General features: G+C 40.0%; 1 protein-coding gene across 1 annotated transcript in view; it reads left to right on the forward strand.

The window, feature by feature from the left end:
- Positions 1-1,550: 1,550 nt before the first annotated feature.
- Positions 1,551-24,377, forward strand: part of nrdc (nardilysin convertase) — a 26,269-nt gene continuing 3,442 nt past the window's right edge. Inside the window, exons 1-30 of the mRNA XM_022753030.1 lie at positions 1,551-1,635; positions 2,638-2,863; positions 4,591-4,852; positions 5,343-5,424; positions 6,647-6,800; positions 7,595-7,668; positions 7,760-7,855; positions 8,379-8,501; positions 9,047-9,104; positions 9,414-9,487; positions 10,034-10,103; positions 10,882-10,959; positions 11,109-11,229; positions 11,973-12,031; positions 12,358-12,412; positions 13,102-13,206; positions 13,901-14,024; positions 14,283-14,369; positions 14,567-14,686; positions 15,693-15,744; positions 15,919-16,069; positions 16,580-16,707; positions 17,388-17,550; positions 19,282-19,313; positions 19,921-20,059; positions 20,512-20,559; positions 21,445-21,497; positions 21,613-21,696; positions 22,644-22,851; positions 23,052-23,141. Coding sequence (XP_022608751.1) covers positions 2,667-2,863; positions 4,591-4,852; positions 5,343-5,424; positions 6,647-6,800; positions 7,595-7,668; positions 7,760-7,855; positions 8,379-8,501; positions 9,047-9,104; positions 9,414-9,487; positions 10,034-10,103; positions 10,882-10,959; positions 11,109-11,229; positions 11,973-12,031; positions 12,358-12,412; positions 13,102-13,206; positions 13,901-14,024; positions 14,283-14,369; positions 14,567-14,686; positions 15,693-15,744; positions 15,919-16,069; positions 16,580-16,707; positions 17,388-17,550; positions 19,282-19,313; positions 19,921-20,059; positions 20,512-20,559; positions 21,445-21,497; positions 21,613-21,696; positions 22,644-22,851; positions 23,052-23,141 — 3,087 coding nt within the window. The 5' untranslated portion in view covers positions 1,551-1,635; positions 2,638-2,666. The remainder of the gene's footprint in view (positions 1,636-2,637; positions 2,864-4,590; positions 4,853-5,342; positions 5,425-6,646; positions 6,801-7,594; positions 7,669-7,759; positions 7,856-8,378; positions 8,502-9,046; positions 9,105-9,413; positions 9,488-10,033; positions 10,104-10,881; positions 10,960-11,108; positions 11,230-11,972; positions 12,032-12,357; positions 12,413-13,101; positions 13,207-13,900; positions 14,025-14,282; positions 14,370-14,566; positions 14,687-15,692; positions 15,745-15,918; positions 16,070-16,579; positions 16,708-17,387; positions 17,551-19,281; positions 19,314-19,920; positions 20,060-20,511; positions 20,560-21,444; positions 21,498-21,612; positions 21,697-22,643; positions 22,852-23,051; positions 23,142-24,377) is intronic.

Raw genomic sequence — 24,377 nt, forward strand, 5'->3', positions numbered from 1 at the left:
CTCAGGGCCACTCAACCTGAAATCTCCTGTCCCACTTTATCTGACTCTGTTGTACTGAGTTAAATCTAATTATCCTAAAATCTGTTAAGACTATATGTAGCTTTTGGATATACAATATGACAATAACAACACAAGGATTACTTAGAATTTAGATGTTGTTTAATAATTGTTTTAATGTCATTTCTATATACAGTCTATGGTCATATCATTCCACCAGAGCATTTCATGTGTTAGGATGCTCAACATGGGTGACACCAGGACCACAGCTTTGACATTTCAACCGTCAACACATCTGTTTATCATAAATGATATTCAGCAATAACACAAGAACAGCTGCTGCCCACATTGGCTATCCACAATCACATGGTAAACTATGAAACTGATCAATATTATAAAAATAAAATTATTTTCATCTGCTGATCACAAAAAGTTCAAAGATCACAAATGTCCACAGTTTGTCATGAAAGAATTTGCATGTGAAATCCAGAGCATGTTACAGTGCTCTTGTTTGGTTTTATTATAAGAAAGGGTAAAATAAAACCCTCACACTTTTACACATTAACAGTCACACTTTGGTTACTAACATCTGTCTGATCAGTGACCTCATACTGTCAAGCTTTTAATCCAGAGAAACTTTAGTCTAGGTCCACTACCATGCACTGCACTTACATTAATGTGTGTGGAAACATTATGTAGAAAGTGGATGTTCAAAAACATATCTATACATAAGCTACATACATATACAGCAGCAAGTGTATTATGCTGGGTTTTGCCTCTCAGGCCACACAGAGTGGTGTGTGTTTTAGGAACTTTTTCTCTTAACATTTAACCTGCTGAACTTGCTCTCTTAATACATCCATCTGCTATGTGCAGCTTGAAAGGAAGATCTGCAGACACTACTCAGGGCATGTTTCTGAATACATAAACAAGTCGATTCATGTTTTGATTCTCACTTGACAATGTATAATTGCATTCTTCCAATAACAGAACATCCATCAAAGCTAAAGCTGCGAAGGACTGATCAAGTTTATTGATTGTTGGTGATTAAAACTGTATTTCACTGTACAAGGTTTGCATGCTGTAAGGATTTTATTATTATACGACACACCAAAGACTGACAAATCACCATGTGCAATAATTTAACACACCAACTGTGCAATATCACCTATCTGCTGCAGTTTTTTTGTTTTCTATTTGTACATATTATATTATTATATTATTTATCATTTTTAAGTACTTGATATTGTAATTTTACATTTTTTCTTTCTTTGTACTGTCCACTTTGCTGTGGGACTAATAAAGAATATCTTATCTTATTTATTTTATTGGTGGTTGATTACAACATTTAACCAAGTTTGTACAACTGGATATATTGTATTTCGTTATTTATTATTTCAATTTATCTCATCAGTTAAAGAACTACAATCGTCACTTCTGAGAGTTCTCCCAGTGTTTTTCAATCAAACCTTAACCTGCACAGCTTCGACCAATCAGACGCCCCGTTTGTCTGTGATTGATTTGCTTTCAGCCAATCACAGGCTTTGTTTTGGCTAGCCGCTAACCGACTCATGCTAGGCTGCTGCACTGAGACTGACAGTCCAAACTTCCATTAGCATCAAGGCAGCAGAAACAAAGGTGAGCATCTCCTTAAGAAAAGAGAACATAACAAACCAAATTGCTGTTTCATGCTTCTGACTGAACATTCCTTTGAGCAGCCGCAGACTCGTAGTTCAGCCACTGCTGCTGAGAACTCGCTGCCCAACAGTCGGTGTTGTGTCATTCCTACCAACAGGATTACTGAAAGCTAATGTACGGCTAACCAGGTTAACTAACTTACCAGCCGGTTAAACCGCTAACTTCGTCACCGACTGTCATTAAAGTAACGGTATCTGCAATGGCGTTATTTGTGAATATTATGACGTTAGCTTCAGCAGTTAGCCTGCTAGCCTTGTAGCGTTTCCGGACAGCTAAGCTAACTGTTAAATTCGCTGAATATTAACGAATGTTCTGCTCACTGACGCATAGTGCTAATATCACAGATAACCCATGCAGTTCGCTCGCCTGACGAGACTGTGCCACCAAACTGCATTTTAAAAAATCCAATATTTTCATTCTGTTTTAAAATAATACACGACAAAATATGAATCGATATAGTTGATCGTTAAGTAGATGACACTCTTGAATTCGGTATACATTTACTGAAAGTCTTTCTTTACCAATACACATGAATCGACATTCTACATGGCCAGAAATGTGTGGACATGCAAACATTGCAAGTATATGTGAATCTCACATTAAATCATTATCATTAATTCATTGCTGTGACAGGCTTCATTCTTTTGGAACCTGGCTGGAGGTATTTGTGCAGCCACTCTTGTTCTTATTGGCTGTGTGAAATATATTTTATATATTTAATATGATGCTGCTGTCTGAGTTAGTCTAATGAAGTGGAAATCTTTCAAAATGTATAGTCTTTTTAGCCTCTTTTAGCCTCTTTTATCAATTCAAGCACAGCGTTTCCATGCTGAGCTGCAGTGGTGGGATAGTAGAGAGATATTAGTCCTTTAATCGGTCTATCTTAAATTTGTTGGACATCACTGTATTTTCATGTGCGTGTATGTTTTTCTTTGTGTCTAGCATTGTAAGTCCAGAGGACTCTGTAAAAAATGCCTCAGACCAACAAGTCAGTGAGCAGTGGTGGCGTGCCAGGACAGGTATCTGCTCCAGACCAGGGAGAGCCACCACCAGCATCAGTGGAAGTTAAGGGCCAGGTGGCTGCTGGAGATGGAGGCGGAGGAGTCGATGCAGAAGACAAGGGAGACATGGAGGTCATCAAATCACCCAGTGACCCAAAAAAATACAGGTGGGAGAAAAAAATGCCTGGTTTACATGTTCACAACATGTTCACATTCTAAGGCTAAAAATAGTGTGGGTGGTCCAGGTGTGTCAGGCCTAACTTTAGAACTCCTGTAAGAGAATTTCACAAATCAGAAAGGTAGGGGGTCCTAAGTCTGATTGGCTCACAGTCAGTCAGCTGATGCAGGTAATGCACCTTGTCAGACCAGTGTTTTGGAATCATATAATGATAAATAACTTTCAGAAGCATATTTTGATGGTAGCAAGTTAATAAAGATGCATCAGCTCACCAACAAGTCAAAAATAATCTACTAACACAAGAGATGACAGTTTGTACAACTCCTCACCACTCTGACTCTGAGTGCTGATCGACTTGGACTATCTCAGCTGTCTGTCAGGAGTATTAATTAAACATTAAGTGTACAATGGCTGAACTGAATTAAATAAATAAAGCTGGCTTCATGGCCATTGCTGGATTTCCAGGTAACACTGGGACTACATGTAGAATCCGCCTGTTACAATATGAGGATTTGTATCTTTATTCAGTGTAATTCAGTGTGTTTGAATCTCTTATGTGTATTAACACTAATCCACTGACTAGTCATCTGTTAACCAATCCCCTTAAACATAGTTTTTAAGTTAATTAAGCCCACACCCTCTCTTAGCTCAGGTGTTCTCTTTAGTAAAAGTGTCTCAGCAGCTTTGTGAAATGGTTTTAAAAGGAAACTCTTGTTGTTTTGTTTTGTTGATTTGTTGATTTGAAGTTTTGACCAAACTTTAAACCCGAGAAACTCAAGTCTGAAGTGACGTTTTCAAATGTGGTTTGTCCAGCAGTGAAACAAGAAAGTATTAATTTCGTTTTAACTTGACATGAAGAAAAGCAAGAAACTTTGTTGCATTTGTGAAAGTGAGTTGAGCAAATTAACCAGCCGTGACAGCGTGGCTGGTATCATTTTCACCTTGTGTGTGTGTGGCCGTTGCGGCTGCTGTGATCCCATCAGAAGATGGTCTCTTGTTCGTATTTCTACTTAATAAAAATGATTATAATTATTTATTAATTGTCAGATTTTGAGCTCATTCCTTCCATTTTAACAATGAGTGTATATTGGTAAGGTGTGCTGAGTACTGTCGTATCAAACCTGTCTGGTGTTGTTCAGTTAGGCTTCTTGAAGAGGAGGGCATCAGTTTACCTCTGAACAAATGACTGTATGATGATAGACATGTCGCATGAAGTTAAAAGATAAATTAATATTTATTCTGCTACATTCTTGTGCTGATTGTGGGATCTGTTGAGGATGTGATCTATATGAGCGATCTACACTTTCAATACATTTATCTAATTTTCAGATCGTCCAATGGTACCATCTGTATGAAATATGAGGAATGATAAAGTATTAGTGCACAGTGCTGTAACTAATGATTATTTTCATTATTGATTAATCTAGTGATTATTTCTTTGATAAATTGGTTCATTGTTTAGTCAGAAAATATTGAAAAATGAGGATCGCAAGTTCCCAATGACCAAGATGTCTGTAAATTATTTCCTTTGTCTGATCAACAGTCTAAAATCGCAAGATATTATCTCTTAAAGAATCCTGGTCAGTGAGAATTGCTGATTATTTTTATGAGCATTGACTAATTGATTATTGGACTAATTGTTTTATCTCTAGTACTTCTAGCTCTAGCCAGAAATACAGAGATGATACTGATGCCGGTCCTCTCCTCTCTCTGCAGATACATCGAGCTGAGTAACGGCCTCCGGGCTCTCCTTATCTCCGACTTCAGTCGGGCTGATGGGAAGGGAGACAGTGAAAATGAAGAGGACAAGGGGGAAACAGAGGATGAGGAAGAGGAGGAAGGTGAAGATGAAGGGGATTCTGGTGAGGGGTCGGAGGAGGATGACGAGCACAACGAAGAAGAAGAGCAGGACAGCGACTTTGATGAGCTGGACGAGGAGAACGCAGGGAACAAGAAGATAGGGTGTTCTGAGAAGCAGGTGGGTGATGTGAAGAGTTGCTAGGATTTAGAGGTGTCAGATGTCTTTGCCCAGACTGAATCTCTGTAATATTTAAATGTATGTTCAGTTCTGTTTTCACTGAGTCAGTTTATGCAACATTTTTAAATGTTTTCTCTTTTTTTGTCTCTGATATTTTTCATCTTGTCATGAAATCCCAGCCTGATATGTCTGATTCCTCTGAGCTTTAGTGCTCCATTGTTTTCAGAAATGATAAAAAAAAAAAGTAGTTTATTTCAACACCAATTGTATATTAATCCACCGCTGAAAATAATCCCCAACATATGCACCGTGTGACAATCACTAAAAACTAGTGTCTTCTAAAAGATATAGTGGAATAGTTAGAAATAATTAGCCTATGAATGTCTATAAATTCCCTTTAATAATCCCCGATGGTCTTGTGGATGATGAATGAGTGGGTTCGAGTACACAAAGTTAATGTATGTATGTATTTGTGTATGTGTGTTTCCAGGCAGCGGCTGCTCTGTGCATCAGTGTTGGGAGCTTCAGTGACCCCGACGACCTGCCTGGCCTCGCCCACTTCCTGGAACACAGTGAGTCGAAGCTGAAAAGAAGCTGTGGGTCGGAGTTTTAAAAGTTTTAAGTATCCGAACAAGGTTGTAAGATGTTCTCTGACCATGTCAGATATCAAAAGTGTCTAAGATTCCCAATGGCCACACTCAAAGGTAGTGTGGAAAACGTTGTGGAGGGCGGGGAGACATGATTATTGATGAAATATGGGGATGATGGAGCATATTTTCTGAAGGTCTCTCCAGGAAGATATTAAATGTGTTGCACTGGGTTAGTTGTGTGAAACATGAACATTTATGTAAACTTTTGATATAAAGTGCTGATATCAGGTAAACACACCCTGTGAAGTTTGTGATCTGTACTCTGCCTGTCACTGGCTTCCAGTATTATGTTCCTGTAGTACCGGACGCAGCAGTTTCTAGGACCCTACCTTTTTGCGCCATCGCCGCCTATTGGATACGAGTACTGGAGGCTGATTTCAAGGCTGCATGGTTTATTCCACCCAAATGCTGCTTTGTGTCTTGTGGTTGCTAAGAGTTGCATGTCGGGTAGTTTGTGTAATTAGCATAATTACCAGATAAAATCTGGGTGGAATCACATGTTATGCCCTTTGCAGTCACTAGATCTCAACCAAATATTTCTGGTTTATTTCTATATAACTCTCGGGACACAATCAAGATTATAGACTTTTTATATATATACAATAATAAACATTAACAATAACAAGGAAAGTGAAGGACCCCCGCAAGTGTGTGCAACACTGACAAGTACCTCCACTTGTCAGGAGGACACACGAAGGAACCTTGTCCATCTTCTTACTCAAATGTGGTCCTGCTGTCCACTTCCTTAGGTGGCAGTGTTGTGAAAAACTAGGGTTCTGAAACTGCAGCCTCCAGTTCTGCAGGAAGACCCTACTCAGTGGTTTCATACTATTCCTCAATCTGCAGGTAGCTGTAATGTGTCAAGAAACTCAGCAAAGGCAGGGAAGTAGAAGACTGTAAACTAGTAAGAATGGATGTAAACAGTGCTGGATTTATAAAACTAGAAACATCAGCTTTGCAAATCTTTTATGACAAAGGAAATACACTTGAGGAAACACTGAATATAAACATAACTTTTGTTTGTTTACAAGAAAACTTTCACAGCTTTAACGCTGCATCCTGACTCACAACTTCTTAAATCTTTGCATGCAGAGCATCTAACTTGAGAGTGATTATTTTATCTTTCTCTCTACCTGATATTCAGTGGTGTTTATGGGCAGTGAGAAATACCCAGCAGAGAACGGCTTTGATGCTTTCTTGAAGAAGCACGGCGGTAGCGACAACGCATCCACCGACTGTGAGAGAACCATCTTTCAGTTCGACGTGCAGAGGAAGTATTTCAGAGAGGCGCTCGACAGGTGAGGCTGACTTCAGATCCAGAAGAGTCTCTTTATTTTCTTGTTTCTGTGCTAGTTTAGTTTTAATTCTCAGATGTTTTAATACTTAGATAAACACCAAAATGTTATTACGACTCTGGCAGAGCTGCAGCAGGTCCATATGTGACTGACAGTGGACTCCAGGCCGGTACGCAGGAATTTCCTGTCAGAACATGAGTTTTCAGGCATGAAGGCCAGAGTCCTCTGTGTGAGTTGATAGCAGCTCTTTGCAGGCCATCTGCCTCTCTGATGGGAGGTCAACCGGTTCATTAAAGATCACAACGAGTGCTCACCCGCTCTCCACCAGGCCCGCTGATGCACTCTGAGTAGCCCTGTTGTCACTGTTGCTGTTTTTAGACTAGCAGTCAGTGGATTGGAGATATTGTCCCGCAGGAATGTGGGGATGCAGGTGAATTTATGTTCACATCACCTGGTCAGGTCGTCATTACGAGTGAAGGTCAAAAGATTCATGGTGTTAAAGATTTGTCCCGATACTGTCCAAGGTGACGTCTTCACATCACAAAGTGTAAAACCTAAAGATGTTGAGTTCACTGAGACGTAAAACAGAGAAAAATACAAAATCTTCACATTGAGGATCGGAGACAAGTACATTTCTAAAATGTTTGAATGAAAAATTACTCAAATTATTAATTAGTTATCAAAATACTTGCTGATTGAATGGTTTTTGTTTCCATGACAACAACATCCAGTCAGTGGGGAGGTAACAGACACCACTCTGTCAAAGCACACAGACATTAAACCACTGTGTGTTTCAGGTGGGCTCAGTTCTTCATCTGTCCGCTGATGATTGAGGACGCCATTGACAGAGAGGTGGAGGCCGTGGACAGCGGTGAGTTGTCACTGACACACACCTCCGTTTCCTCTTTTTTTATTTGCCTCTGTCGTGGCTCTTTTCTAACTTCCTGTCTCTGTGTGGTCAGAGTACCAGCTGGCGAGGCCGTCTGACTCGCATCGTAAGGAGATGCTGTTTGGGAGCCTGGCTAAACCTGGACACCCCATGAGCAAATTCTGCTGGGGTAAGACCAATACACGCACATGCACACGCACACGCACACGCACACACGCTGCTATTTATTTTGCCCCTTTGTAAAACATGTCCATGAACCTTTCATGTTATTTTGGAAGCATTTCCTGATTGGTATCCTGGAAGACAACACAGACATGAGTTATGAAAACAAATTTCAATGAGTTTACAAATCCAACCTGATCCTAACCTAAAGGTTTTGAATTGTTTTCTTGAAATTTTCTTTTCTATCTTCTAAGACTTTAAATAGCCTTAGAAACATTTATGAAGAAAGTTTTGCCTTGTTAGTCAGTTTTTAGTCATAAATGCTCATCCAACTGATCCCTTTTGATTTCCATCGTTTACCAGTAATTAAATGGTTCTTAATTTCTATTCTAAATGGTTTTGTAAATGTTTTGAATTTTAAATTTAAATTTTGAAGGACCTTGCAGCCACAGTGTCTTCATGTTTTATGTTATGATGTTACTGTTGAGATTATCTGTGGTATTTAACAGATGTTTGGTTGTTGTCGTCAGGTAACGCTCAGACATTAAAACACGAGCCCAAAGAGAAACAGATCAACACGTACCAGCGGCTCAGGGACTTCTGGAGGAGATATTACTCTGCTCATTACATGACGCTCGCTGTTCAGTCCAAAGGTACAGAATGAACCAAAGATGTCTGGCTTGTCTTAACAGTTTTTTTTTTCTTTTACTGCAGCTTATTTTAGAAGTCATACAAGACAATGTTAATATGACCCCCAAAACAAGTCTGAGGTTTGACTTGATAGTTGAGTTTGAAAGTTCACTACTGGCCTGCGAAACTGCTTCTGATGAAACAATCGCACCTCAATATCTTTGTGTTTTGGACTGAAAAACAGGGAAATAATTCATAATCAAATATAATATTGAAAATCCTAAATAATAAAAAAAACCCACTAAAAGTACATTAAGTAGCAGAGATAAATCAGACATTAAAAGCAGATTTTGAGTGAGGACAGGTTGGTGCAGTCACAGATGTGTTTTTGGACAGAGTTCTGGAGGGTGGGCAGGGGCAGCAGTGGAGAACAGCCCATCACCCCATGAACGGATGGTGACACTGTTGTGATGATGTTAATATTCTAACATAAGGATTTAACTTAAAGCACAGCTAACCTTAGCATGCTGTGAATGGGAAATGTCAGCAGGCTGCTTTTATTTTGTAGAGACACTGGACACTCTGGAGCAGTGGGTGAGAGAGATCTTCATCAAAGTTCCCAACAAGTAAGACGACTTAACACACAGACACCTACTCACTCAGTCAGTTAGTGTGACTCTGGTCTTTGTTAAAGTGAAGCTGATTGTGTTGACACAGTAGCACTGAACTGTGATGTTCTATCTAGTCTAAAATCTATCTACACACACCTTCTACCAGTTCCTGTTAGCATAAAACACTTGTATTCAAATGGTCACTGTCAGTACATAGTGTATGTGATCAATAACAATGATATTACAGAAGAATAAAGACATCATCAGGTATATAAATAAAATCTGATTTGTGTTGTAACGTGTTTTGTCTGTTTGTTTTTTCAGTGGTGACCCTCGACCCGACTTCTTTCACCTCCAGCAGCCGTTTGACACTCCAGCCTTCAACAAACTCTACAGAGGTCAGACACTGCTCTGAATATTGACTCTAATTATTATAATGATATTTATTATTGTTCGGAGCTCGGCTGCTGTTGGCTTACTACAGATATAACAGGAAATGCCAAACCCACACCAGAGACCACTGGCCATTTGATTTTTTTTTCCAATCTGTATGTAAAAAATAAAAATCTAAGGGATCTGAATGAAGATTGTTATTTTACATTGTTAAATGTCACAAAAACATCAACCAATATATTCTTAGAAAATTATTCTCACTTTACAAATATCTGTATCAGTATCAGCCTCAAAACTCTAGTATCAGCTGTGTGGTAGTAGAAGTAGTATTAGTAGTGTTGTAATCAGTCGTGCCCATGGCATGCATACATTTAAACGTGTACATCACACCATGAGACTTTAGACTGAATTTATTTAGACTTAGAAGAATGAACAAAATCAACGTTGTGTTCACAATCAAGTTTGATTAACTCATCATTTTATACAGTTACGTTTGCAGAACTAAAAGGGTTATTTGATCTTTACTAATATTATCTGTGTGTGTATTGCAGTGGTCCCTGTGAGGAAGGTTCATGCTCTGACCATCAGCTGGGCCGTACCACCACAGGGAAAACACTACAGGTGAGTCAAAGTGTGTGTTTGATTTTTCTAGCAGAAGTTGCTGCATGAAAAAAAAAAAAAAAACGTAATTATTGTTACTCACTGGATCTGATGTTAAATCCTACTGTAGAAATAGAATTCAATTCAGTTTTATTTTCTTTGTTTAGCACTAAATCACAATATACATTATCTCATGGCACTTTACAGGGTAAGGTCGAGACCTTACTTTATTATAGAGAGAAACCAAACAGTTCCCCCAAAGAGCAGCACTTGGTGACAGGGGGGAAGAAAAACTCCCTTTAACAGGAAGAAACCTCCAACAGAACTGGACTCTGATGATTACTGATGATTGTTAATTGTAACTGAAAATAATAACAGTTATACCCATAGGTAATGGTGTTATCATATATACTGTTAATTGTTAAAGTGGAAATAATAATACTTATACCAATTATCAATAATACTAATAAATAACAACAGACACTTCAGTTCACTCTATAGTGAGCAATGAATTCATTTTTGCATTTTGCTGCCTGATTGGTTGATTGGATAACTGCATGAAGAAACAGGTGTACAGGTGTTCCTTATAAAGTGCTCAGTGAGTGTGTAAACTGTGTGTAAACAGTGAAACCGTAGTTTTTGGATTTCTTTATTCAGGCTCTTAATTTGAACAAATTGTGTCAAATCTGTGTTGTGTTGTGATGTATCATAGTTAAGCTGAGAGTCAGACGTCTACCTGCCCTATGACATCATCTCTGTAACATTAGGCTTCACTGAGTGTGTGTGTGTTTCCTGTCAGAGTGAAGCCTCTTCACTACATCTCCTGGCTGATCGGACACGAAGGAACCGGCAGCATCCTGTCTCTGCTCCGCAAGAAGTGAGTCATAAACCAACTGCAGAAGTAAAACCAAGAAGTAGGAAATAAGTGCAGGAGACTTGTGGTACATACAGTGTGTGTGTGTGTGTGTGTGTGTGTGTGTGTGTGTGTGTGTGTGTGTGTGTGTGTGTGTGTGTGTGTGTTTGCAGATGCTGGGCTCTGGCTCTGTTTGGAGGAAACAGTGAGACGGGCTTCGATCAAAATACCACCTACTCCATCTTCTCCATCTCCATCACCCTCACCGACCAGGGCTACCAGAACTTCTACCAGGTCAACAGACACACACACACACACACACACACACACACACACACACACACACACACACACACACACTGGCTATATATATACCTGCAGGTAGTGTAAAATCAGAAACACTAATCACAACTGTTTTAATAATCAATCATTTACTGTAGGTCAGTTTTATCACTGCTTTCAGATACTCATATATTCAGATTTCCTGCTTTTCTCTGTTTTATATAATTATAAGTTGAATATTTTTTGACCGTTGATCATGTTGATCAGACAAAACAAGATATTTTATATTATATATATTATATAATAATAATGGTATATTATAGACATGACAAGGAACTCTTTGACAAACTGGGTTGGATATTTTTCACTATTTTTTTCTTTGACATTTTACACTGTAAAATGTACATTTTGAGCTCAAACTGAAGTGAGGTCCCTCATTGCACAGGAAAACTTGCACAACAACAGCAGGTCAGAGCTGAAGTAGGATGTCAGTCTTTAAACTGTGATTCAGATTAGTTGGAATAAACCTGTAGGTTTGTTTCCCGACAAAATAGTTTGTTTTTAATGTGTCCTGAATGGATCAATGATTGGATTTTTAAAGGGAACATCTAGTGGTCATGGACGAGTACTTCAACTTTCAGACATGATGGTGCTGCTGGCTTTAACTTTGAGCCACTAACAAATAAGAATAAGAAGAAACAGTTGATGTTTTTGATTCATAACCACTCACACACATCATTATTTTCTCTGTGCAGGTTGTAGATTTTGTGTTCCAGTACCTGAAGATGCTCCAGACTCTGGGCCCCCAGCAGAGGTCAGGCTCCACAAAAACACCCATATCAAGGATTTAAGATTGCACCACAGTAACGGTGACAACCTTTCCTCTCATTCTGCAGCACAAGCTGTGTAAAAAAAAAACATTAGAAATTTGAGAAGAAGAAAACTGAGTCCAGATGTCACTGTGGTGCACAAAACTTCTTTTGTACATCAAATTTCCTCCACATTAATTCAGTGAGAACATCAGGAAAGAATTGCTCTTTGAATTTATTGTGTAACTGCAGTTTAGAGTAACTGATATTTGTACGTTTTTGTCCCGTTTTGAATATAAAAAGCTTATTTTGACAGACATCTTTCTTTCAGGATCTACGAGGAAATTCAGAAGATAGAAGCCAATGAGTTCCACTATCAGGAGCAGGTATTGCCATAGACACACACTGAAAACCTGTTCACAGACACACACTGTCTCACAGCTCTGTCAGCAGGTGATCAACAATCAAAGGTTGATGTGTGCAAACACTGAAATTAACCAGCTTCATGTGATGTGTTCTGTGATGATGAAACGGGTAATGATTAATCAGTCGTCAATGATACAATGATAATGACAAGAAGGATACAAATAATAGAGTTTAAATTAAATGAGATGAACCATCAGGATACAAAAACTAAATATTTTATTGTTAAATATTTCTATTTATATTTAATGTATCTGACCAGAAGTACTTGCTTTGCTTTATCTTTCTTTATATTTTTTCTTCTTCTGTGTTTATTGCTATGAACCAAATCATCAAATCAAAATTCCTCGTACTTGAAAATCTACTTGGCAACAAACCTGATTCTGATTCTTGGATTGAAGCTGTTTTGTCCAGAGATCATATATCAAGATATTCTTTATTTATCCTGATGTTTTGCAGACCACAATAAATTAACAGCACTGGGAGTATGAATACAGAACATAAGATCAGCAGCACAGATCATAAAACGGATAAACTTAGAACCAGCAGCTTTAAGTCACACTCCTTTAAGGAGTGTGAGGGAATTGAACCTCGAACTCTGGCAGTGCCTTGCTCCATCTGATGTTCTGTCCTTGTCTCTGGTCTGTGACAGACGGATCCCATCGAGTTTGTGGAGAACATCTGTGAGAACATGCAGCTGTTTCCCAAAGAGGATTTCCTGACTGGGGACCAGCTCATGTTTGAGTACGACCCAGAGGTAACCAGGACCACAGATCCAGATCTGATCAGAATCAGTTTGACACAACATGACATTTATACTCAGTGTCTGAGTGTAAATTTAAAATATTCCACAGTGAATCAAAACTGTTTCTGTTACTGAACCAATGAAACTCTGAGTCATTTTTATAGATATGAAGCAACTGTTGTGACTGCAACTTTCAGAGATGACAAAAAAACGATGATTTAGAAGTGTCTGAAATCTTGTAGTTACTGTAAACTGCTGTCAGTCTGTTCTATCAGGAGAAGTAAGTGAATGAATGAATGAGTGAGTGAGTAAGTGAGGGACGGGGATTTCAGACAAAGCCTCCGTTTGAGAATCTGGTTTGATGATTAAACAGCGATCTGACTGGAGATCTTAAAACCAATGTTCACATCAGCTCTGAAACATCAGAATAGTGGGAGAAGTGTAGTTGTTCTTTTGTGGGGTTTTTTATCACATTTCTGGGTCAGTTTTTGTACCTTAATTAGAGGGTGACCGAGAGAGTGTAATCATCTTGATATGGAGACATTTCGATCACCGGGGAACCCTGAAAACATTACTTTGATCTGAAGCTTGAGTCAGTTTGGCCACAAACTCTCAACACAAGCTCCAAAGCTCTCAGATACATCTCATGGCCTCATGATGAGATTTTTTATTTTATTTTTATTACTCCTTTTTTGTGCGCACACAGGTGATCAGTGCTGCTCTGTCCCTGCTGACTCCAGACAGAGCAAACCTGCTGCTGCTGTCACCAGAAAACGAAGGTCGATGTCCACTCAGAGAGAAGTGGTTCGGTACCTGCTACAGCATGGAGGGTGCGACACACACACGCATAAACAAACACACATTTTAACCTCTTTACCTGTGAGGACTTAATCTGATTCAAACCTGAATCTCAAACCAAGTCTTAACCCTCAAACAGGGATATTACGCTTCAGTCCAAAGTGAAGAAGAAATGTCCTCACTGTCTGTAACATGAATTGGTCCTCACAAACATAAACAAACAAGAGCGTGTACACACAGTTGACTCACTTGCGTCTTTAAACCTGAATGTGTTTCTTTGGTGTCGTCAGATATCCCAGAGGAGTGGGCTCAGCGCTGGACAGGAGACTTCGAGCTCCACCCCGAACTCCACCTCCCTGCTGAGAACAAGTACATCGGTCAGTTCAAACACAGTGGAATCATGTTTTATATGTTCTGTGTAAAGAATCTGAGGGTTTGTGTCAGAGCATGAAGACTGAGCATGTGTCACCTCCCTCCATCAGTCTGTGTAGAGGTATAAGATGTCGATAAGGTAATGTGAAGGTGTTTAATCACTTGATTTGATCTTTTGTTTTCCTTCTGTTTCATGCTGCAGCAACGGATTTCACTCTGAAAGTGTCGGACTGTCCAGACACAGAGTTTCCTGTCAGGATAGTGAACAACGAGCGTGGCTGCCTGTGGTACAAGAAGGACAACAAGTTTAAGATCCCCAAAGGTGAGAGCCGCTGTCGTGTCCTCCGTGTGCTATCTGATTGGTCGAGGACCTGTCCAGTGAAAACAGTACTACTGGGAGCACTGGCTGTTAATTTAAATTTTCTCTATAAGCATCAGAGCTAATGTTTTAATTTTTCTCTTTCTGTGTGACGAGCTAATAATAGGTAGAAACTTTAAGGTAAAATCCATCATAGCACACGTGGACCTTTTCAAGTTAAACATCATCCAGCGTCCTGGTTATTTGTTCATGTATGTAAACTTCATATCCTGGTTTCCAGAATCCTGAATAAGCAAGCTGTAGTACATCAGGATGCTGTGGCACGCAAAGACCTGATCCAGGTTTCTTGCCTCGGTTTGTCTTGCTGTCTTCCTCAGCTGAAGTTGTGTCGTAGTTTTTCACTTAGACAAAACAATATGATGAGATGAGATCATTATCTTCGTCTCCACAATCTTAGACACCAGTAACGTTGAGGATGAAGTTAATGCCTCATTATCAACTGTTCAGGGATCAGGAGCCAAACCAGGATCCACTTCACTGTTCACATGAATCTGTCTCTGCTGCTGCTCTGGACTCAGCAGGTTAAATAGCTCCACCTGGTGGACAATTCAAATCATTACACTTTCTCCAAAAATAACAGCCAATCAGTTTCATAGGTCTGATTAATTATGTATAATTATCACTGTTGTGATTCTTCCACTGAGTCCTATGATTTATAAAGCTAATGTAAGATAATACTGATTTTAGTTAATGATGAAAGCAGCTAATGTGTGACTTCGTCTTTACTCTCATGTCCAAACATTGATCAGATGCATTCAAATTCTAGTTGAACAAATTTCTCCGAGTGAATTTTTGGGAAATGATTTAATGAAATCAAAGTCTGTGGTTTGAATCTTGAACTCAAGGGGAACATCATAGAACTTCGGTGCTGAACAGGCCAGTATCTATTTCAAATTGGGATTTATTTAAGAAATGTGAATTTAGCATTTCACATCTTTTTGTGTTTCAGCTTATATTCGTTTCAACTTGATCTCCCCCATGATTCAGAGGAGCCCTGAGAAGTAAGAGACCCATGAGACACATGTAACTGGCTAGTACAGTAGTTGGATGTTAAAAGTGAAAAAACCCCATTAAATTACCCACACTTTAAGATGATATTTGATGACACGACACAGCTGATTGTACAGGTCTCACTCTCTGCAGCTGTTGTGTCTCACCGTGTTGTTCCTCTCCAGTCTGGTACTGTTCGACCTCTTCGTCAACATCTTGGCCCACAACCTGGCAGAGCCGGCCTACGAGGCCGACGTGGCTCAGCTCGAGTACAAGCTGGTGGCCGGAGAGCACGGCCTTGTGATCCGACTGAAGGGCTTCAACCACAAGCTGCCGGTGAGGAGACTCGTGGAGGGGTTTGATGATGTTGGAGGAGAGAGCATCTGATATTGGTTCACTGCAGATGTATTGATGAGGTCCTTTTAGGCTTATTTTTAACTCTCAAATGTCCATATTAGTATAAGCCTTAAAAATCCTGTATTGGTGGGGCTGCTTGATCTCAATTAAGGGTTAAATATAGACCTCTGCATGGTACCCCCTGGGCCTTGGGCCTGTGGTCATTTGTTCCCTTTGACCTCCAGCAACCTTTATGTAAATGGCTGAGGTTTTTCACAGTGGCTTCAGTGATGTCAACTCTTATGTTTCTAACTAAAACAGTAAATCTGCAGAATGTGATAAAACAACAGCAGAGGAGAGAAGAAAACTAGAGACATCGGTCTGAGGCTTTAACCAGTGATGAATAATAATGGTTTGAAATCACACACAGCTCAGGGTCACTGGGTCAAACCACCAGATAAACACGTATCTGTACAACCGCACTGACTTCCCTCCTCTGTGGCGTCCCAGTTGCTGTTGAGGCTGATCGTGGATCACCTGACCGACTTCAGCGCCGAGCCAGGCGTCTTCACCATGTTCTCAGAGCAGCTGAAGAAAACCTACTTCAACATCCTCATCAAACCTGAGCGCCTGGGCAAGTACGTCTCACCACCTGCAAACACAAACGCACTCATCTTTGTGGAGTCTGGCTCCACTCTGATACACAAGCAAACAAAAAAACTGTTCCCTTCTCAGAACTGCCACTCCCCAGGGGTTCTTGAGCAAGGCAGCTTAAGTCCTCAGTAAACCTGGCAAATCCTGTGTGTCAGAGATCCAGCTCAGTCACTCATTTTTAATCCTCACTGCTTTTTTTGCCTGAAGAGTTTCTGGAGTTTTGGAAACAGGCTTATTTGCTTTGTCTGGAGTCACTTGAAATAATCTGGTGCAAATCCCCCCTGAAGAACGGTAGATTAGATTTTTTACTCTTAAATTTCTGTAAAGATTAAAACAAACAAGATATAACATGTTGATCACTGATGGGGAGATGCAGGTTGGTAGATTTTGTTGTCCTAAGACAGAGCCAGGATAGTTTGCAGTCTTTGTGCTAAAATAAGCTAAGCTAACCATCTGCTGATTATCTAACTGACTTTTGGCAAGAACCTAAACAAGTTTTGTGCTGACCAATATGATAAATGTATCTCTCACAAACTTGAACCAGTTCTTTACATCTCTCTCTCTATCTCTCTCTATCTCTCTCTATCTATCTCTCTCTCTCTCTCTCTCTCTCTCTATCTATCTCTCTCTCTCTCTCTCTCTCTCTCTCTCTCTCTCTGTGTAGAGATGTGCGTCTGTTGATCCTGGAGCACTGTCGCTGGTCGGTCATTCAGAAGTATCAGGCCGTCATGAAGGGTCTGACTGTTGACGACCTCATGACTTTCGTCACGGGGCTGAAGGCGGAGCTGTACACTGAGGGGCTGGTGCAGGGAAACTTCACCAGCACGGTGCGACACACTGACATTCATCACATAGAAAACAAACCAACTCAAGTAAAGATACTGCAGAGAAAAAATAAACTCAACAGGAAGTTTAGAATAATTTAACTTAAATCATGATTGGTCCAAAAAGAATGTTTTTGTTGGAACAATTTCTACTGTTAAACAGCTAAAACAACAGTTTTTTTCTCTTTAAAAAAAAAAAAAAAAAAAATTTTTTTTTTTTATTGTCTTATTTCATTATCCATTCAAACAATGTGATGACTTATTGATCTTTTCCATCCAAACCTTCTGTAAGACTCAATTCTAACCAAAAGCAACAAATCTAATCTATATGTGTGTTAACATAGATAACAGAGAAGCAATTGAGGACCAATGAAATAAATCAAATTATAGTCATCTAACAAAAAATAAAATAAAATATAAAATACTAAAAATAAATAAGTAAATAAATTATACATAAAGTACAAAACAGAGAAACCAAACCAATCCGAATAACTCAAAAAGTTGTGGTGAACCTGCCTGATACTCAAATCCGTTTATAAAAAGGAGGTACGAAAAAAAGACATTTAGAAAAGAATAACATGGTACAAATGATGGACGTACGTGTGTCGTTTGTTTCTAATGTGCTATATGCTGAAGGAAGACAGCTCCGACAGTAACTACAGCCATTTCCTGTCATCACAACGTGACTGGGTTCACTCTTTGTTGTGGGACAGTCTGGCTCATTTAGACCAGGTTGGTTCCAGTCTGGGTCAGTTGGTGTTGATAATGGGCAGATAAAATTATAGTATATGATAATATAAAGACTCTTATCTTCAGTCCTCAGGTTCAGTTGTTGTCAGTCGTTCTTATTAATATTTCTTTAATTATACAACTTTGCCACCTGTCAGTTGAGTGTTGACCTTGGGAGACACACCGGTAAATAAACAGAAGAAGAAGAGTGTAGCGCCCCAGTAGCAGTGCAGTTTGGTACTGGCCAGGGACCTGTGTTACCTGTACCCTTCCTCAGAAGAAGACTGGTGAGTGAAAGGGTTTACGGTGTGAAAATGTACTGGAGAAGAGAAATGGAAGATCTGAGCCAGACTCTGAGCCTTTTTTCAAAGGAGATTTTTCAAATGTTTCTGCGTATAAACAGAAGAAGCTGCTGGTTGTCGTCCGTGTTTGTTTTGGAACGAGAACACATGATGGTTGGTGGTTTTAACAGAACTCCGGTGGTTACTGAGCAGAGGTTCAGTGTGTTGTTTGGTGTGTTTACTCAGTCATCAGGGTTATGCTCCTTCCTGATGGTGAAAGATGATAAATGTCTTTATGTGTAGTTTGAGGTTTCAGCTGGTGGCAGGTCAGACGTGTCGGCTGACAGCAGGTTGTTCAGATAGACACACGTGACGGATGTGAAGAGTTCAGGAAAAGCTGCACCTTAACACCAACTCTGCATGTAGTTACTGTAGTGTTACATGAGCTGTGGTGATCGAAACCCCCTCAGATAAAACCCCACAGCTATGAACTCACTGAGGTGACGCTCAGACTCAGCCACAACAAAGAGAAGCTGCTGTAAACAACTGACCCAACAACAGACAGTGAATATTCAGCTCTGTCTGGAGCACGGATACAAACTGAACTAACTCTTCTCTCTCACTGAAGGTTTGTGATTCAGACGTTTGATGTAAAATGTTCCCAGTTGTTAAAATAAACAGTTTGAAGTGCAGTTGTAATCTGATGTGTTGATTCCTCCAACAGGAGTCCAAGGAGTTCCTGCAATACTTCACTGAGTGAGTATCCTCTTCATTTTTTCATTACACTGTCTAAGTGTTTGATGCTGGAGGTTGGAGGTTTTATTCCAGGGTGACAAAATAAACATTCACATTCTTAAATCCTTAAAAACTTAAAATCTAACTAAGTTTGTTTTTGTTTTTTTTTAATAAAACATGATTTCTACATTTTACCAAAATTTTACCAAAGCTTTACATTTCAACAACAACACAAGTTCACATTTCTGAAGTTAATCAACAACCATTTTATTTGTGACAATATTTGTAACAACTTCCAGCCCCTTCACAATAAGAGCTTCCCTTTTGCCTTCCAGTACAAGGTGACAATGTGCAATCATATGCAGAGAGCCAGAAAGCAGCCAACACTGAGGAAAACATCTTTAATATCTGAAACTTAACAGTAAAGAACTCCAGAAGAAACAAATAATCTTTTGCATTACTGATAAAAGATACGTGATGGAGAAAATATCACGATCCAGCATTTATATATTTGAAATTAGCTGAATTTATAAGATAATGAGTTTAGAGACACGTCCTCATCCACGGAGCCAAACTGGTTTCATTTCAGGCCAGTGTGTGATTAACAGTCCTCTCTGTGTCTCTGCAGGAAGCTGCAGTTCCAGCCTCTGTCTGCAGAGGTCCCTGTCTTGTTCCGGGTGGTGGAACTGCCTGAGAAAAATCTCCTATGTAAAGTCAAATCACTCAACAAGGGAGACGCCAACTCTGAGGTCACCGTCTACTACCAGGTACAAAGGCATCGGTGACCTTTGAACCACAGCTGAAAAACTACAACATTAAAAACTACATTTCCTCTTTACTCTCTCCATCTATAAAGTTTCTAAAGGATCAGTTCACTTTGTTTCTCATTACGAGCTCTGGACATTCAGATTGTTTAAGATCTCCAGAGATCAGCTCCTGCTCCAACACCAGTTCAGTGATGAACAACAGAATTTCATTCATTTTAAAATGTTTTTAGTGCCACAAACAAAACAACAGAGACCAGTACTCTTAAAGCAGAAAAACATGTAATTCCTAGCTCAGCAGCAACAACTTCTCCAACATTTTAAATTAGAATAAAACATTGAAATGGACAATAGAACTTCCTCCATCCTGTGTCTCCTCTTGTCTTCCTCCACCCGTAGCTACATTTATTTTAATCTGTGTTGTTGCGTAACTCTTGAATGTGTCTGTGTCGCAGTCGGGGCTGAAGAACCTCAGAGAGCACGCCCTGATGGAGCTGATGGTGGTGAGTGTTTACACCAACACTGGTGACAGAAGAACGCTGTGAGAGGCTTTCAACACACCTGCATTCATTCATTCATCAGTCCTCCACTGTTTTTCCTCTGCAGCTGCACGAGGTGTCAGAAATTCCTGTAGGTTATAATGAGACACTTTTACTGCCGAATCACTGAGAACAAGCTTGAGGCAACTTGTTAACGTGGCAACATTAAGTCTCTGCAAGATGTTGTAAACACATTAATGTCTTGTGCTAAAATATAAACCTTCATTTCCAGAAACAACACGCAGGAGATTTGAAACGTCAGCAGCAAAGATCATTTAATGTAACTGCAAATTAGAAAGTAGTTTTTAAAGAGGAGGAAGATTATTGTTTTACCTTTTTACTTATAAAGCAATTTTCACGTTTAAGCACAAAGTGTTTTCTAAGTGAAAAGAGAATAAGAATTATAATCCCTGATAGGTCAAAGTTCACTAACACATATCAAACAGCTCTGAGCTCCCTCAGAAACAGCTGGACGTGCAGGTGCAACACAAAAGAAGTGAGTTGTTATGTACAAACAAATAAAATGCAGCTGAAACAAAGAGGAGGTGAAGTTTAAATCAAGGAAAGAGCAAAACATGATGCAAATGTAAAAAGATGATCTCTGTTATATTGAATATATAATGAATCTGTAACATTAAAAAGCACACACACATATATATATATATATATATATTATATATATATAATATATATATATATATATATATATACTAAAACCACTAACACAACACCTCTCGGTTGTGAGTCTTACAATCAAACCAAGTCAATACAATAACAGGACAATATAATATATTGTAGCTGCAGCTGCAACAAGTCAAGACATTAATCGACTTCCGCCTGTGTTCACAGATGCACATGGAGGAGCCGTGCTTCGACTTCCTCAGGACAAAGGAGACTCTGGGGTGAGTGTTATTGATCTGTGAACTATAGATCAGTAATGATCAATGTTTAATTATAAAACCTCATGAGCAGATGATGTTCTAAAAAGAAGCCTCTCTCTGATCACGTGACCTCCAGGTACCAGGTGTATCCAACCTGCAGGAACACATCAGGGGTGCTGGGGTTCTCTGTCACCGTGGAAACACAGGCCACCAAGTTCAGGTGAGACGACCTCTGTGTTTGTTCAAAGATTCTCTATACAGAAGATACCACATTACAGGCAGTGCCAATGGTATGAAATGGGACACAGTTCCGGTCTCCTAAGTGGGTGTTGTCCCCCCAACCCCTCCCTCATGGCAGGGCAACTGGCATGAAATGTGACAGTAGCTAATATTAAAATCTTTCCCTGTCTAGACCCAGCTCTCTGCAGCCCTTGGGAAAGAAAAGACAGATCCATTTTTCTTGTTATTACAGCCTGTTGCTGCACAAAGCTCGGGCATTTTAACACTCACTGATGGATTACTTGTCCCCGCCAAAAGAATACAACAACAGATGATACAACACAGATACATCTGATCATCTGATCATCAGCCCAGTACAAAGTCATGTCAATTTAATAGGCTAATACTCTGTTTGAGCCATTGTGAAGCAATGAAACAAGTTTTATTTAAGTTTTCAAGTTTAATCCATGGTTTCACATAGAAGTAAGTCAATCCCAAAATAACTCTGGTCCATCTAAACATTTGGATATCGGTCGGCAAACGATGTCGCCAGTTGACAGATCTCACGAGAGTATGGCACAGAGACAGAGGCAGGTCTCCAATAAAGTTCATTTTCTCCTGATCTGTTGATCTGAAAAATGTCATTTTGATGTCGGAATGTTCTGAAGACCTGCGGCCCGTGAAAACTGGGTCCAATATTTATTTCAGTGACTGTGGAGGGAAAAAGAATCTGTGATCTCGTTCACTTCGCCCATTGGAATGAATAGACTCCTCAAGGGGCGGGGAGGTGGAGAAACTCTCGTCACACAGACACAGGAAATAAACAGAAATGAAGCGTCTCGGTTTCTCTACTGTCTCTGGTTTGTTTCTGTACAGCTGCAGAGAGAATCACTGCACCACAGCTGAGCAGGTAAAAATGTCCTCTTCTTCTTCTCCTCCCCTTTGTAGCACGGAGTTCGTGGAGGCGAAGATCGAGGAGTTCCTGGTCAGTTTCGGCGAGCGTCTGTCAGGTCTGAGCGAGGATGCCTTCAGGACCCAGGTGACAGCTCTCATCAAGCTGAAGGAGTGCGAGGACGCTCATCTAGGAGAGGAAGTGGACCGCAACTGGTTTGAGGTCGTCACACAGCAGTACGTCTTCAACCGGCTCAACAAGGAGGTGAGACACAACTTCAGGATTAGAGTCACACCTAGCAGGTAACAAACAACTAATCTGTGTGAGAAAACTAGTTTGTGTGATGTTTAAAACACAAAGCAAACTTTGAAGAGAAACTGTAGGTGCTGCTACCAGCTGCAGGTCTCTGGTCTGTGATCCTGGTCCTGGTCTGAGGTTCTAACCCGCTGTGGTCTCTGTTGCAGATCGAGGCTCTGAAGCACTTCACTCAGGAGGAGCTGGTCTCCTGGTTCTTGGAGCACAGAGACACCAGCAGCAGGAAGCTCAGTGTTCATGTACGTTTGTGTGTCTTCAGTTAGATTGAACCAGAAGTCAGTGTTACTGTTTACTATGAGGGAGGAAGTCAAGGTTTATTTTTAATTATCATCAATTCATTGTTTGATCTGTTGCAAAAAAATGTTTCCTGAAGCCAAAAAGATATTCAGTCTAATACAAAAGAAAAATAACTTTAACAGTGAACTGATTATCTCAGTAGTTTCTATTTGATCATTTCAGCTCCATTTAACATATTTATTATTTTATAACTTTCTTCATGGAAGAACAGTGAGAAAGCTTTGAGTAAAACAGTGGTTTACATTGTATGATGAAGAAAAACTGCTGATCATCCTCTTCTGTCTGTTTTTCTGTTTTTTATCTTTGTAAACTGGAGATTTTTTTTTTTTACTATTGGTTGGAGAAAACGAGACTTTTGAAATCATTTATTTCAGTGACTGTGGAGGGAAAAAGAATCTGTGATCTCGTTCACTTCGCCCATTGGAAATGGAAGACTCCTCAAGGGGCGGGAGAGTGGAGAAAACTCTCGTCACACAGACACAGGAATTAACAGAAATTGAAGCGTCTCGGTTTCTCTACTGTCTCTGGTTTGTTTCTGTACAAGCTGCAGAGAAATCACTGCACCACAGCTGAGCAGGTAAAAATGTCCTCTTCTTCTTCTCCTCCCCTTTGTAGCACGGAGTTCGTGGAGGCGAAGATCGAGAGTCCTGGTCAGTTTCGGCGAGCGTCTGTCAGGTCTGAGCGAGGATGCCTTCAGGACCCAGGTGACAGCTCTCATCAAGCTGAAGGAGTGAGGACGCTCATCTAGGAGAGGAAGTGGACCGCAACTGGTTTGAGGTCGTCACACAGCAGTACGTCTTCAACCGGCTTCAACAAGGAGGTGAGACACAACTTCAGGATTAGATCACACCTAGCAGGTAAACAAACAACTAATCTGGTGGAGAAAACTAGTTTGTGTGATGTTTAAACACACAAAGCAAACTTTGAAGAGAAACTGTAGGTGCTGCTACCAGCGCAGTCTCTGGTCTGTTGATCCTGGTCCTGGTCTGAGGTTCTAACCCGCTGTGGTCTCTGTTGCAGATCGAGGCTCTGAAGCACTTCACTCAGGAGGAGCTGGTCTCCTGGTTCTTGGAGCACAGAGACACCAGCAGCAGGAAGCTCAGTGTTCATGTACGTTTGTGTGTCTTCAGTTAGATGAACCAGAAGTCAAGTGTACTGTTTACTAGAGGAGGAAGTCA

Source organism: Seriola dumerili, unplaced genomic scaffold (assembly GCF_002260705.1).
Source record: "Seriola dumerili isolate Sdu_G_001 unplaced genomic scaffold, Sdu_1.0 BDQW01000189.1, whole genome shotgun sequence".
Taxonomy (NCBI): Eukaryota; Metazoa; Chordata; class Actinopteri; order Carangiformes; family Carangidae; genus Seriola; species Seriola dumerili.